At 39.5% G+C, this 15,142-nt stretch overlaps 1 protein-coding gene across 4 annotated transcripts in view; it reads right to left on the bottom strand.

Moving 5' to 3' along the window:
• Positions 1–263: 263 nt before the first annotated feature.
• Positions 264–15,142, bottom strand: part of STAG2 (stromal antigen 2) — a 126,507-nt gene continuing 111,628 nt past the window's right edge. For all 4 annotated transcript variants that reach the window (XM_040442168.1, XM_040442170.1, XM_040442169.1 and 1 more), the window contains exons 28-35: positions 13,147–13,295; positions 11,739–11,867; positions 11,438–11,643; positions 11,146–11,335; positions 10,914–11,027; positions 8,911–9,037; positions 4,986–5,063; positions 264–1,661 (exon numbers count right to left, since the gene is read on the bottom strand). In XM_040442168.1, the coding sequence (XP_040298102.1) occupies positions 1,638–1,661; positions 4,986–5,063; positions 8,911–9,037; positions 10,914–11,027; positions 11,146–11,335; positions 11,438–11,643; positions 11,739–11,867; positions 13,147–13,295 (1,017 nt within the window). In that variant the 3' untranslated portion in view covers positions 264–1,637. The remainder of the gene's footprint in view (positions 1,662–4,985; positions 5,064–8,910; positions 9,038–10,913; positions 11,028–11,145; positions 11,336–11,437; positions 11,644–11,738; positions 11,868–13,146; positions 13,296–15,142) is intronic.

Below are 15,142 nucleotides of genomic sequence, written 5' to 3'. Positions count from 1 at the left end.
TCAACTTAATTTTAAAATGGTATATACAGTCTTTTTAGCAGTTCTAGGAAATGCAGTGGTGTGAAGGTAGGGTAGGCAGTCATTTCAGACACTGAGTACTTATGTAACATGATTTCGACATATCGGGTTCTGTGTTACAACTATGATGTTAAAAAAAAAAAAAAATTATATTTTAGAATTATCTAGATAATTTATGGTTTTTGGCTACCACAGCCTAAACGTGATTGTTATTTTGTTTAATTAACAGCGTTTTTTTTTTTTTCTTTTTTTTTTTTTTTTGTCCACAAGAGAAGTTTGTGTATTGCAAGCATAAGGCATGGAATGACTTTAAACCTCAGAAAATGAAAGACAACTGACAAAAATATACACAATGAAATATAAGTTAAATTTACTTTAATGTCTAGCTGCCTAAGCCTGGCAAAATGAGTTGATGTCGGATGGTGAATATTGACTAGTAGTTGTGAACTAAGGATGACGTGTGGAACAAAGCTTTTTTTATAGAATAAAGCTACCGGTAAGTGTTTTTTTTTTACGAGTTCTCTAGGTTCTTAAACTAATTTAAAAATAGAAGAAATGTACTGTAACCTGCTGGAAGTATACTTAACCTGAAGACTGCTTGCAAAGACAAATAGATAAAACAATATAAAATACAAATTTAAAAATCATTTTAAAGCGAATATTCACGCTTCAACTATTTTAAACATTGTTAAAACTTTCAATATATTTCTGAAACCTCATTTTTAACTTGGAATTTAAAAGTAAGAAAAAAACTAAACAAACTGCGCAATTATAAAATCAGCACCAATTTATATATATATATATCATTTTATTTAAAATTTAGAACCCTATTCCCACACTCTAATAAGCTGTATAATTTCTGTTTAAAGTTTTTTTTTTTCTTTTTTTTCTGCAAACATACTACAATAAGCTTTTTATTTGGAGACAAAATACAGTGGCACTACTGGAAGGATTTTCACGACATTACATGTTTCTTAAAGGACAAGCAAACTTTTAGATTGGTTAATGAGTGAGCATGGTTATGTTTCGATACCTTCGGGCAGTTGTGGGGAAAAAGGCTTTCAGTAAGGCTCCTTTCCATCAACACAATATATAGAAAAAAATAATAAATGGGCACACGCATTTAAAACAAAATGGTCAAAATTATTCACTGTTTGCAACATATTGGAAACCCATTAAAATGGCATGATGTTAAAAACATAGGAAAACTATTCATAACCATACCAGGTCATAGATGTAAACACTAATCAGTTTCCTCATAGTGTTAACACAGTCAACACTACTCACGGGAGGGATTTCTTTTTAATTAAAATAGACAAAAGAAAATAAAAGAAAGGGCGTCATAACTGGACAACCTAAAGATATATAAATAAGAGATTTATTTTCCAAAATAATACATTGTAGCTTATTTGCAAACTGTTTACTTGTCCTTTATAGTTTTAGTTTTTCAGGCATTCAAAACTGCCCCTCAATGCACTTAATCTTGGTAAGCATATCAAATTCTCCTTAGAGAAAATTCTGTACAGAATTTCATTTTATCTACCACAAATCTGTCATTAAAAACTTTCTCTTCCATTTTTAAAAAAAAAACTTCACCAGAGTTGATAGATGAACTGGTATTAAAACATTGATACCCCAAGAACCTAGAGAGAAGAAAAAAAAAACAAATGGAAGTTAGGAGTATGTAAAAATGTAGATAGATAGAAATGGAAAACTAAAAACATAAAAGAAAGGCTTTACGTTGGAGAGTAGCAAAATAATAGTACAAAAGCAAGTAAAAATAAATAAATAATGAAATGTTATGTGAAGATGTGCTTTGCTGCCATCAGCTGTCAACTGTAGTAATTGACAACAGTAAGTCTATGCACTTACAGTTTGAAGAAAAAAAAAAAACATGCGTTATTCTACGTGAAGTGGTTTAACAAACTTTTCTTGTGTTCCTTTTCGGAGTAATTTGGCAGAGTTGTATTTACAGCAACTTTTTTAACATACGTTTATGATAAGTAAAGGTTTTAAGAAACTACTTCCTATTTCCCTATGTACATGGAAACAGAACTGGCTTCACACAAGCTCACACCATCTGCTTAAGGAACATCCATGCTTTAAGTATATCACATTTGAAGATTGCATCAGATGTTGGGGGTTCATGAGCCTTTCAATCAAAGAATCAACAGGGCTCTCCAATTCATGGACCCCCAACAAGGTTAAATATAAGGAAACGCCTTAAGTAGGTACATGAAGCAGACATTTTCCAGGATACACTGTATTATGCTTGGTGCAGGGCTGGGGTTGATGTAAAGCAATTCTCCCTGTGTCATGAACCGACCCCACTCGCACTGTGCAATTGTCAGAACGCTATCAAAATTAAGTCACATTTACTCAATGGTGAAAAAGATATCCCATCTCAAAAAACACACTTGTAATTCCCTTAGTTAAAATGTAGCCTTTATTCTATCAAATCATAAACCTAAGGCCTCTTTCACACGAGAGTGACGGATTAGGTCCGGATGCGTTCTGAATGTGTTTAGTGAAACTCCCTCCATTTTGCAAGCAAGTTCAGTCAGTTTTGTCTGCGAATTTGCGACTTTTTTCTGCTCTGCACTATGCTGGCCAGTTTTCTGAAAGTGGGCGTGTTTTCTTATGTAAATGAATCTCTAGACAGATTTACTATTGGGACTATTTAAAAAGTCGCAAAAAAGTCGCAATTTCACTCCAGTGAGGACCATGCTTATCTTATGAGACTTTTTAATAGAACATGCGACTTTTTCATAAAAACGTGTGACTTTTTCGTAAAGATGTGCGACTTTTGTAAAGCTGCTTACTGACGGATTAACTGCTACCGTCAAACCACATTTATTACAGTCTTAAAGGGCCGATCATAAATCTGACTTGGCTGAAACTGACTTTAGCCATATGTGAGCTGTCAGAGTCATGATAAATCTGGCCCTTGATCTGGCAATGTTTATTCACCACATGCCTGCAGGACGTGTGCACCGTGTTGTCATATAACTGGATCCTAAGCACCCCCCAACATGTTTCACCGTAAACTTGCATCTTCATGGGTAATGGGGCTGCAGGAAATCAATACTATTGAGACAGATAGTAATAGTACTGGCCCAGAGTATTTTTAGCATTAGGAAGTGGTGGAGGGAATTAGGTTTATAGTTGATAAAATAAAGGTTATGTTTTAACTAAAAGGGTTTTCACACAAACTCCAGGAAATTTCCAGAATATCAGGTCCTGAGATTTACCAGAGTTGCCTTTTCACACATGTAGTGATTGGGCACATTCTCAATACAGAGGTAATGTTCTGGGTGCTTAGGAATGGGGTGGGTACTTTAGGCATGGGGAAGGGCCTGTGCAGCGCGGCATGATGCAAAACATCACAACAAGCATGTTATTAACACACCCATTGTGATTTTGCAGAACATTGACTGCTGTGTTCAGACTCACAGTGACTTACAGTGGAATCCAGACATTTTCTGGAGTTTACCTGGAGGGGCTGTATGTTGGAAAGCCAACATCTGCAATAACTGTCCTGGACTTTACCCAAACCTTTTCTCTTCAGATCCCCAGTACTAAATCCGCAAGCCATCATAAAATCACAGTGTGTCATGCTTAAAGGGGTTCTGGATAGATCAGCATCTGATCGGCAGGGGACTAGTATCACTGGCCTGGGCAGGGCAAAGCTATGTTCACTTAAATGGAGCTCAGCCACGCCCGGCCAGTGATACTAGCTGTGACGTCACTGGGCCTACGGTAAAAACGGAGAAGGCCGCAGCGCTGCCTTCTCAAACAGCTGATTGGCGGGGGTCCCGAGTGTCGGACCCCCGCTGATCATATGCTGAAAATCTATCCAGAGGATAGATCATCAGTTTAAAAGAACTGCAGAAACCCTTTAAAGTTCCCTCCCCTGGCCTAGGCAACTGGAAAGCAGCCGACATGGAACATCATCGAGGTGATGGCTATGAAAATATTGCAGAGTTTCGGTGTGAAAACGGCTACTAGGGAATTAGTGGGATAAAGTCAGTGTAAAATCTGGGACAGATATTGCAAGATCTGGTGTTTTGACATGGATGTGAACCTAGTCTAAGCCTGTTAAATCGATGTCAGAGATTTTAAAGGGGTCCAGCGGTATTATATTTTTAAACATTACAATTACAGATGAGCGAATTTTTGCTTTTGAAATTCGTTTACACTTCTTTTGGTGGTAAAAGGTGAATTGCATTATGAATTTCGTTACCATTGACCATAACGCAATTCTATGATGGAATGCCTTTAGATGCATTCCGTTATTCATTCCGTCGAACTAATGGTGAATTTACCACCAAACAAAATATGAAATTCGCTCATCTCTAATTACAATGGGTTAAAAAAAATTAAAAAGTAGCTATACTCCCCTCACTGGTCCCCTGTGGTTGCCATACCCTGTTGCTTTCCACTTTCTGGTCCCAGTCTGACATGCAGGAAATGCTGGAAGGGCCCACTTGGCCAATGACTAGCTGAGCAGGCATCCCTGCGTGCAGAGCCAGGACCAGGAAGAGGGACCACAGCAGCGGTGGTAGATTGGTTTGTATGGCTTCTTCATTTTTTATTTTTTTTTATATCTTAAAAAAAGCACTACTGGAAGCCCCCTTAAGGCCGTAAGAAGTTGTGCAGTTTACAAGCACTAGCCAACTCAGGCACAGTCTGTTTCAGCAGAGCAACATCAATACATAAATCAAATTCTAAAAAAATAAATTTAAACTACAGAATAAAGTTTTCGATTACAGATACAAAATATACACAGACAATATAATCCTGTACATGATTGGCTACATGTTTCACTAAACAGATCAAGTGTAACCCACGTCAAGCTCTAGTTACAGTTTTAAATGGCTACTTTCAATGGGTATACCGGCATATATTACAAAGCACATTTATTTCATTATTTTCAGAATGGCAGGGATTATATATTTTAAGCTTACAGAATCATCCATGATTGAAGCAGGATCAAAGAAATCAGGCTTGAGCTCTGTTCTTTCTCGTCTGTTTTTAGATGGCGGCTAAAGAAAAGAAGTAGAATAGGCATTTTAACTGCAAACCAGGACTACACAACAAATAATCTGTAATGGAGGAAAAAAACTAAAAAGTTTAGACATGAATGACCTATCTTCAGGACAGCTCATGAATATCAGATTGGCACGGATCAGACACCTGGCACCCCTGACGATCATCTGTTTGTGGAGGCCATTGCGTTCTGGTGAGCGCTGTGGCCTCCTCATGGCTTACCAAGCTCAGGCGCATTCACTTCTATGGGGCTGAGCTGCACCTAGGTAATGTGACCGACTAACGTGATGTCACTGGCCTAGGAAGAGGACGCTGTGTTCACAGAGCGCCACAGCCTCTTCAAACAGCTGATTGGCAGGGGTGCTGGAAGTCCGAGCTCTGCCAATCTAAATCTCGGAAAACCCCTTTAAACTCACTTGTTATATAATCAGTTTAATGATAACCCTGATGTAACTGGTCCGGTGTATAAAAAAATATAAAAAAGCTATAAAAAAATAACGTGCAGCGGCCCAATTAGGTAGTCTTCAATGTGACAGCAGGTGATGGCATAGCCGCACCCAGGCAATGCCGATTAAATCACTCTGGCACACCAGTAAGTCAAGGTACTTCTAAAGGTACTTTCACACTAGCGTTATTCTTATCCGGTTTTGAGTTCCATCCTAGGGGCTCAATACCGGAAAAAAACTCATCAGTTTTATCCTGATGCATTCTGAATGGAGAGCAATTCGCTCAGTATGCATCAGGATGTCTTCAGTTCAGTCACTCTTACGGTATTTGAAGAAAATACCGCAGCAGAACTGCCTGCTGGAATCCAACAAGGCAAGTGTGAAAGTACCCTAAGCCTTAGTATAAAATCCAAAGGAGTAAAATGCTAAATTTATTAAGACCCTGAACCAGAAATTTTACTCTAATTTACACCAGTTTCAGACGTAAACATGTGACATGAGGGGACACACTCCTGCCCTGCACACTTTTCTCAACATTATTCAAAAAGTGGTGAGAACCATGAGAATTATGTCACAAACCTGGCGTGCATCGTAATTCGCAGCTTTTACGCCACAATGTGACCCACTGTGCATCTACTAATTACAAGCAGATAATTAGACATTTCTTTTTTCCAAGCTGGTTGTAGAATCTTCTGTATATCTTTATGGGGGCAGCCATCTTGCCAGAGCTGCTGTTAAAGGGAATCTGTCACCTACTTTTCACTAATAAAACTACCTTTAAGGGTCCATTCACACGGATCCGCAATACAGCCGTCCGACACCGCCATAGAACTGCCTATTCTTGTTCGCAATTGCGGACAAGAATAGGACATGTTCTATTTTTTTCCGGGGCCACAGACCGGAAGCGCACTCTGGAAATGCTGATGCTGTGCTCTCCGCATCCATTCCTGCCACATAGAGAATGAATGGGTCCGCACCCGTTCCAGACCCATTCTGCGGACGTGTGAATGGACCCTAATGGCGAGCAGTGTTAACACTATTCTAATCATACCTGTAAACACCAGTGTGTGCAGTGAATGCTCAGAAAGATGTTTAACATAAAAATCTGTTTTAGGCTACTTTCACACTGGCGTTTTGGCTTTCCGTTTGTGAGATCCGTTCAGGGCTCTCACAAGCAGTCCAAAACGGATCAGTTTTGCCCTAATGCATTCTGAATGCATAAGGATCCGCTCAGAAGGCATCAGTTTTCCTCCATTCCACTTTGGAGGTGAACACTAAAACGCTGCTTGTAGTGTTTTGGTGTCCGTCTGACGAAACTGAGCCAAACGGATCCATTCTGACACACAATGTAAGTCAATGGGGACGGATCCATTTTCTCTGACAATAGAAAACGGATCCGTTCTCCGTTGACTTTCAATGGTGTTCAAGACAGTTCCGTCTTGGCAATGTTAAAGATAATACAAACGGATCCGTTCTGAATGGATGCATGCGGTTGTATTATCTGAACGGATCAGTTTGTGCAGATCCATGACGGATCAGCACCAAACGCGAGTGTGAAAGTAGCCTTAAAGAACAGGTACTTTTCTGATGACACATTCCCTGATAGTTTTTTTTATTGGATCAAAAAGAAACCTATAGGTTAAATATTCAACCCAAGAGTTATACACAGGCCCTTCTCCCTAGATCTTTAATACTACTTGTCCCTTTCCTAACTCCCTGGAAATTAAATATTTAATTGGGGCCAAATGACAAATTCTGCCTTTGTGTTACAAACTGAACGTCTGTATCTAATCTGTAATGCCTCATTCTTCAAACGATGTTAATGCATTCTAATTATATCTCTGTAATTGTGTTCCACAGGGAAGCCAATCATGTCGTGGGCCAGGATGACACAGAACATATTTGGGCCACTAGTGTTTAGTTACTTCTAAACATTAATTCTTATTCTTTATATTCTTATATTTACAGAGATTGACACGTTTTTCTCAACATTTTCTCCTGCAAATCGCATATTTCCTATCACATTGATGCTACCTGCATGGCCCCTATCTTCAGATTGTGATGCCAATTACATGACTCCGTCCAATACCTTCTGTGTTTCTTCTGGTGACATTGCATCCACTAGCTTGCTTCTGTGTCATCATGATTCTTCCTGGTTCTGCCTGTATTCCTGCCCATCTAATTTTCATGGGTGGGGAGTAGGTGGCATCATCAGATGCTGGAGATTGCAGATGCCACCTATTAACACCCATGTAGATTAGGCCTGTTTCACACTTGATTTTTTTATTCCAGTTTTGAGATCTGGCAGAGGATCTCAAAACCGGAATTAAACGGATCCGTGCCATTTAATAAACCCCGATGCATCCGTTTCGATCGGATCCTGTTGTATTAAATCTTAACTGAAAAAACAGATCCGGCATGAAAATCGTTATAAGTTAATGGCCGCCTAGTTTTTTACCTAACAAAAAAAAACTGATTTGGCACCATTGACTTACATTGATTTTCATACCGATTCCGGTTTGTTCCGTTTCGCAGACTGGACAAAACACACAGCAAAACAGAACAGAATGCATCCTGATCAGTTATGAGCCCATTGACAATGAATGGGGACAAAACTGTTCAGTTTTGGCCCAGTTTTTGAGATCTTCTGCCAGAGCTCAATACTGGAAACTTAAGCCACAACAAAAGTGTTAAACAGTCCTTAGAAGGGAGGTGATGCAGCAAGAACCAGGAAGAAACAAGAAGATGCAGAAGCAAGCCAGTGGATGCAATGTCACTGGGGTCATGTGATTGGCACTGGAATCTTAAGATAGGGGTCACACAAAAAATAAACTGGACAAGCCTTTTAAAGCATGTGGTACCTGCTGATAAACTCATATTTACCTGCTCTGTTTGGCAATATCCTGGTCCATAGGCTATTTAATTGCAGTGGGGGTCATGTGTGCCGCTGCAGCCAATGACTAGCCTAAGTAGTGATTTGTCCCCAACCAGCACATCGCTACTGGGTCACATGCCACTTGGGGACATGTCATCACTGAGTCCACTCATTGGCAACAGGGGCACACATGACCCCCTCTATACCCGGCGGAAGCAGATAGGCCAGTGTATTATCAAATGGAGGCAGAGAACCAATACAGCTGGAGCACGTGAGTAAGAGTTTTTCAACTGGTACCACATGCTCCAAGGCCCAGAAAACAAGTCCATAATTGTGGACATCCCTTTAACCTGTTTATGCAACCATCACGGCTTCCAGGGTTATCACCATAGCACATTAATTTTGAACCCTAAGAAATCCTGAGGACTGAGTCAGTCAGACTTCTTGGGTTTGGGTTATATAAATATATATAATTTTTATACACACACACACACACACACACAGGTAAACAACATAACTTACTAAGTCTATATCCATTGTGTCAAAGTCCATGCCCTCATTAAGATCTTCAATTCTGCCCTCAGATGACATCATAACATCTTCCACGATTGGTTCTTCATCATCTTCCATTAGCCCAGGGTTACGCCGTCTTAATAGAGAAAAGTCACGGTATGAATAATATGTTCTATCATAATTATAAGCAAAGCTTGTGGCCAGAACTCCTAAAGAAAATGTGTTTCAGACAAGGACAGACATATTAAAATAACTATATCTGATTGATACTATATAATATAGTTATCGTAGAAGGAAAAACGCCAAAAATCAAAAGTGCAAAAACAGTGGGGCTGAAAAGCAGCACTGGGTTCTGCTGAGTCGCATGGGAATGACATGATCTAAGCTCAACCTGTCCAAGACATCAATCACGTTCCTTAACCCCTTGAGTCCCGGATTTTTTATTTTTTTTTCAATTATCTTCACTGTCTTCCCAGACCCATAACTTTTTCATTTTTCTGTTCACATAGCCGTATGAGGGTTTGATTTTTGTGGAACAAGTTGTACCTTCTAATGCCACCATCTAATATGGAATACAATGTAGTAGTGATGGAGTGGAATTGAAAAAAGGAAAACAAAAAAAATATATAGAAATTCCACCACAGTTTTACAGGTTTTTTCTCTATGGCGTTCCCTGTGAGGTAAAACTCACATTTTACTTTCATTCTCTGGATCAGTACAATTACAACTATACCACATTTATATAGTTTTTCTTGTGTTTTAATACTGGGGGAAAAAAAAAAAAGTTTTTTCTTTTCATTGCCATATTCAGCCCTCCATCATTTTTTTATAGTTATGTCTACGGACCTGTATGGGGGCTCATTTTTTTTTGCGGGACAATCGGTAGTTTTTACTGATACCATGGAGTGTGCGTGACTTTTTGATGAGATTTTATTACTTTTTTGGGGGTAAGTGCAGCAATGAAAAAATGGCATATTGGATAAATATTTTTATATTTTAATAGTTCAAGCATTTAGGTACGAAGCAATGCCCATGATCATTATGCATTTTATTTATTTTAATTCTAGGGAAAGGGGGTTGATTTAAAACTTTATATTTTTTTTGCAGGGCTCTAAGAACTGCAGCTCTGAAATGCTGGGTCTCTTCAGAGAGAGACAGTGTATCAGAGAGAAGGAACGGCTACACTGATCGCCACATGGGGGAGCCGGTCCTAACCCAGAATTGTCCACTTCCTGTTTTTCTGCATATAGATGCTGTGGTCATGCTTGACCGTGGCATCTAAAGGGTTAAATGTTGCAATCTACACTATTGCCAGTCACAGACATTAGTCCCAGGCCTCTGCTGTTTGATGGGCACCATATTTAAGACCCCTCCTTTCGCCATAAATAAACGGCGCTGAAACTCAAGGGGTTAAGGGTACTTTCACACTTGCGGCAGAGGATTCGGCAGGCAGTTCCGTCGCCGAAACTGCCTGCCGGATCCGTCAAAACGCATGCAAACTGATGGCATTTGTCAGACGGATCAGGATCCTGATCAGTATGACAAATGCACAAAAATGCCAGATCCGTCTCTCCGGTGTCATCCGGAAAAACGGATCCGGCCTTTATTTTTTTCACATTTTTTGCAGTCTGAGCATGCACAGACCGCGATGCTGGGTCCGTTTTGCCGGAACACTCGGGCCGGTTCCGGCATTAATGCATGTCAATGGGAAAAATGCAGGATCCTGCATTCAGCAAGGGTTCCGGAATTTTGGACGGAGCTAAAACCGCAGCATGCTGTGGTATTATCTCCGTCCTGAAAAGGCAAAAAGACTGAACTGAAGACATCCTGATGCATCCTGAACGGATTGCTCTCCATTCAAAATGCATTAGGATAAAACTGATCTGTTATTTTCCGGTATTGAGCCCCTAGGACGGAACTCAACGCCGGAAAAGAATAACACTAGTGTGAAAGTACCCTAAACTGGCGTTTTTTATTTGACTGCAAATCTGACTCCAAAAACAGTTTCTTACATGGCTTGTTGAAGATTACTCCGCAGCTTCACATAGTTCATTGCTGCTCTCTCTTGCTGTTGCCTTGCTACTTCTTCTTGCTGTCGTTGGGCAAGCATCCACGTTACCTGTGTACTGAACACAATTTTATGCACGCGGCGGTTATCAATTTTGCTTAATAACAATTTATGTCCAGAAAAAAAAAAAAAAAACAGCAATACAAAGCTTAAGGAATTTTATCACCAAAGCTTACTTATAATCGATGGGGGGGTGGTGATGCTCAGGCTGCATTGGGTAAACTGGCATGTAACTTTCTTCAGGCCGCAATCGTTTGGGTTCTCTCATGATGGTGGATGTTAGCTGAGGAGTTTGCATCATGACTGGTGTATTCATTGTTTGCTCTCGGCTTAGCCACATGCTATCACTGCTACTACTCTCTTCAGCTTAAAGAATAAAAAAAAAAATATATATGAATATATCATTACATTACAGGCATAAAACATAGAAAACAGCAAGATCGAATGCATTTTGCACTGGTGGACTACCTTCTGGTATTTTCCGTTTGCCTGTTGCTGGTTTTGCTTTTTTACTTCTTATTGAAGAGCCTCTGCCACTCATCCCACTCATAACAGACATAGTGTCGTCATCTCCTCCAGCTAATAAAGAGTTTCTATAGGACATGAGTGGAAGCCAGGCATCCTCTCTTCTGAGAGACATCTGAAAGGTCATAAACTTTTCCAAGTATGCGTATCTATTAAAAATAAACATAATACGATTGCCATTGTTTCAATTGCTATACATATCATGTACAGTACAGAGAGGCGACTGATAGCTGTTGGTACTTACACAGTTTTTTTGTCCTGTCTTAGCAGTTTCGATGAAAACTCACTGAGAATGTCGAGGAAAGCCATGTTTAGAGGTGGGTGGACCTCTCCTTGTGGGCTTGGTTCTTTAAAGGCAAATTCTATACCATCCCTATAAAAATATACACAACAGACTTAGGGCTCATGCACACGACTGTATGTATTTTGCAGTCCGCAAAAAACAGATCCGCAAAAAATACGGATGACGTCCGTATTTTGCGGAACAGCTCGCCCCTAATAGAACAGTCCTATCCTTGTCCTTAATACGGACAATAATAGGACAAGTTCTATTTTTTTGCGGACCGGAAATATGGACATACGGAAACGGAATGCACACAGAGTATCTTCCATTTTTATTTATTTTTTCGAACCATTGAAACTAATGGTTCCGCATATTATTTGCAAAAAAAACGGAACGGCCAAGGAAAGAAAATACACTCGTGTGCATGAGCCCCTAAGACAAAAGACAAGAAAAAAAACTATAAACAAGTAAACCTTAATAGAAATCAGAAGGCTAAATGTTATTAAAACCACAGGGGAGGCATGTTCTGGACATTGCCAATCACATCTAAATATGAGGTCAGCATCTTCCTGCCTTGCAATGCCACTTACAGAGACATAGTGATGACTAAAGTAACATGGATAGATCATCAAATAGACGGACATGTAACCATACGCTAGAAGGCATCATAAAGTGAGCGCCATGTGACATTCCCACCACAGCCTTGTCCAGCTACAGAGCACTCATACAGCAAATCTTACTAGATTAGACGAAGCTGTCATACACCACCTCAATACCATACACTACAGCTGATAAGGGATCCCATTGCTGACATCCAACAGATCAGAATTGTATTTAATACAGTTGAAACAAAGAAATCGGGGAAAAGTTACACAACTTTCTAATCTTTTTGCTTCCCATTTCCTAGTTTAAGATTTCTGCCTTCAATCTGCTGAAGGGTGGGGTCCTTGTGCTTGGTCCTGTACTAGTCATTAATAGTCTATCATTTAAAGGGGGCCGGTCAGCTTTCCCGATATGCCATTTTACTATATACTCGTATACGCCATAAAATAACGCATCTTTTCTTAGGACTGCACGTTGTGCTGTTCCTTCTTGTTATTCCTAGGCTAGGTGTTACTATTTCTCTGGTCAAAACAGCATTTCAAACAAAATCTTGGAGAATACCGGTATTTACTGAAACACAGACTGAGATGACACCTTGAATGTAAGGTCTCCTTGCTTGCAGAAAAGATCTCACACTAGCTGAATTACAAAGAATGTAACACGCGTACAAAAGCTGCCTCTTATTAAATGTGCCCAAATTATGTTACACGGGATTAGGTCTTATAGTAAAAAAAAAAAAAAAAAAAAAAAAACAAGCAGTGATTACTTGTGTAACATCGCAATGGCTTCTCGGGTTTTAAGCTGATCAAGTCCAAAGGTTAAAGCAAAGCGTCTTGCAAGTTCTTTTATGCCACTGAACGTTGGTGATGTCCGTTCAAAGGTAAAACTGTTTTCCTGGATCATCTCATTGAAAAGCTGTGCAAGATGAAAAAAAAAAAAAGATTTAATTAGTGCAAGCTGTATTCAAAACTCTTATTTTTCTATTATTGAGACTAACAATAGCAGATATGAAGTAAATAATAAAGAATCACAATGCAGTGGTACCAAGATTTTGTCATTTTGATATTATGCAGATCGTACATTTAAGACGAAGTCCATTAACCTTCTTAAACTTCTCCTCTTTCATGACACTATACATTCATGAAATTTCAGTACTGAAGCTTCTGACCATGACTTCAAAGTTCCTGCACCCTTAGGCCTCATGCACACGACCGTAGTTATGGTTCGCATCCGAGCCGCAGTTTTTGCGGCTCGGATGAAGACCCATTCACTTCAATGGCACTCCGTGTGCTGTCCGCATCCGTTGCTCCGTTCCGAGGCCCCACAAAAACAATATAGCATGTCCTATCCTTGTCCGTTTTGCGGACAAGAATAGGCATGTCTACAATGGGCTTCCGTTTTATGTGGATCCGCGGTTTGCGGACTGCAAAAAACGGCACGGTCATGTGCATAAAGCCTTACTAGTAGAAAATATCAGGAACCATTTCTAAACTTTAAACATATAGCTCTGCCCTAAACAATCTCCTGCTTTTTGGATTTAGAGGCCCTTTTAATCTTTAATCCATTAGAACTTAAAAGGTTTTTGTGTTAATTAACCCTTTCCCAACCACCCTACGTAAATTTATGTAGGCGGCCGGGCATTTAAAAACGGCACCCACTTGCGAGTGGAGCGTGCGCCATGTTTTAAACTAATGCCCGTGACCGGCGGTAATGCCAGTCGCAGACATTGAACCCTTCAAATGCCTTGGTCAATTGGAGAAGCATTGTGCGGCAGCTTCTGTCCTCCTGAATGAACGAAGCTGCAGCACATTCGTTTTTTATGGAGCCCCTGCTGTGGCAGGGCTCCATAGGAATAAATTGAAACTCTCATACACTCCAATGCTAATGCACTGGAGTTTCTGAGAGAAGCAATCTGATGATTCCTTGTAATAATTCCCTTTGGTGAACTATAAAAAATAAAAAAAAAGTGTAAAAAAAAAAAAAAGTTTATATATAAATTCAAATTCCCTAAAATGTCAATAAAAATATGTAAACAGTAAAAATAAAAAAATAAAAATACACATCATGGGCATCGTCATGTGCAAAAAACACCCATACTAAAAAATATTTTTACCATACGGCAAATGGTGAAATGGAAAAAATAAGTCAACGTTTTTAGATCGCTTCAACTCCCATTAAAAAAGTCATCATTGAAAAGTATAGATCGCCCTGCAAAAAACGAGCCCTCACATAGCAACCATACAAATAACTACAAAAAAGTTATAGGGGTCAGAATATAGCGATAAAAAGAAAAAAAAAATTGCAAAGATTTTTTTTCCAGTATTGAAACACAAGAACAACTATACATATGTGGTATCGCCATAACTGAGAAAGAAAGTTCGTTTTACCGCACAGAAAATGGTGTAAAAAAACAAACAACTCTAAAAACTAAAACTGTGCCAGAGTAGTAATTTTTTTTTATACTTCAACCCTATTTGGATTTTTTTTCTTCCCGCTTCCCACCACATTGTATGCAATCGTAAATGGTGCCATTAGGCCCCTTTCACAAGGGTGAGTTTTCCGCATGGGTGCAATGAGTGACGCGAATGCATTACACCCGCACTGAATCCTGACCCATTCATTTCAATGGGGCTGTGTACATGAGCGATGTTTTTCACACATCACTTATGCGTTGCGTGAAAATCGCAGCATGCTCTATATTCTGCGATTTTCACGCAACATAGGCCCCATAGAAATGAATGGGGCTGCGTGAAAATCGCATA

This window comes from Bufo bufo, chromosome 8 (assembly GCF_905171765.1).
Source record: "Bufo bufo chromosome 8, aBufBuf1.1, whole genome shotgun sequence".
Lineage (NCBI taxonomy): Eukaryota > Metazoa > Chordata > Amphibia > Anura > Bufonidae > Bufo > Bufo bufo.
The sequence above is the reverse complement of the archived record's forward strand: the minus strand, read 5'-3'. Positions and strand labels throughout refer to the sequence as shown.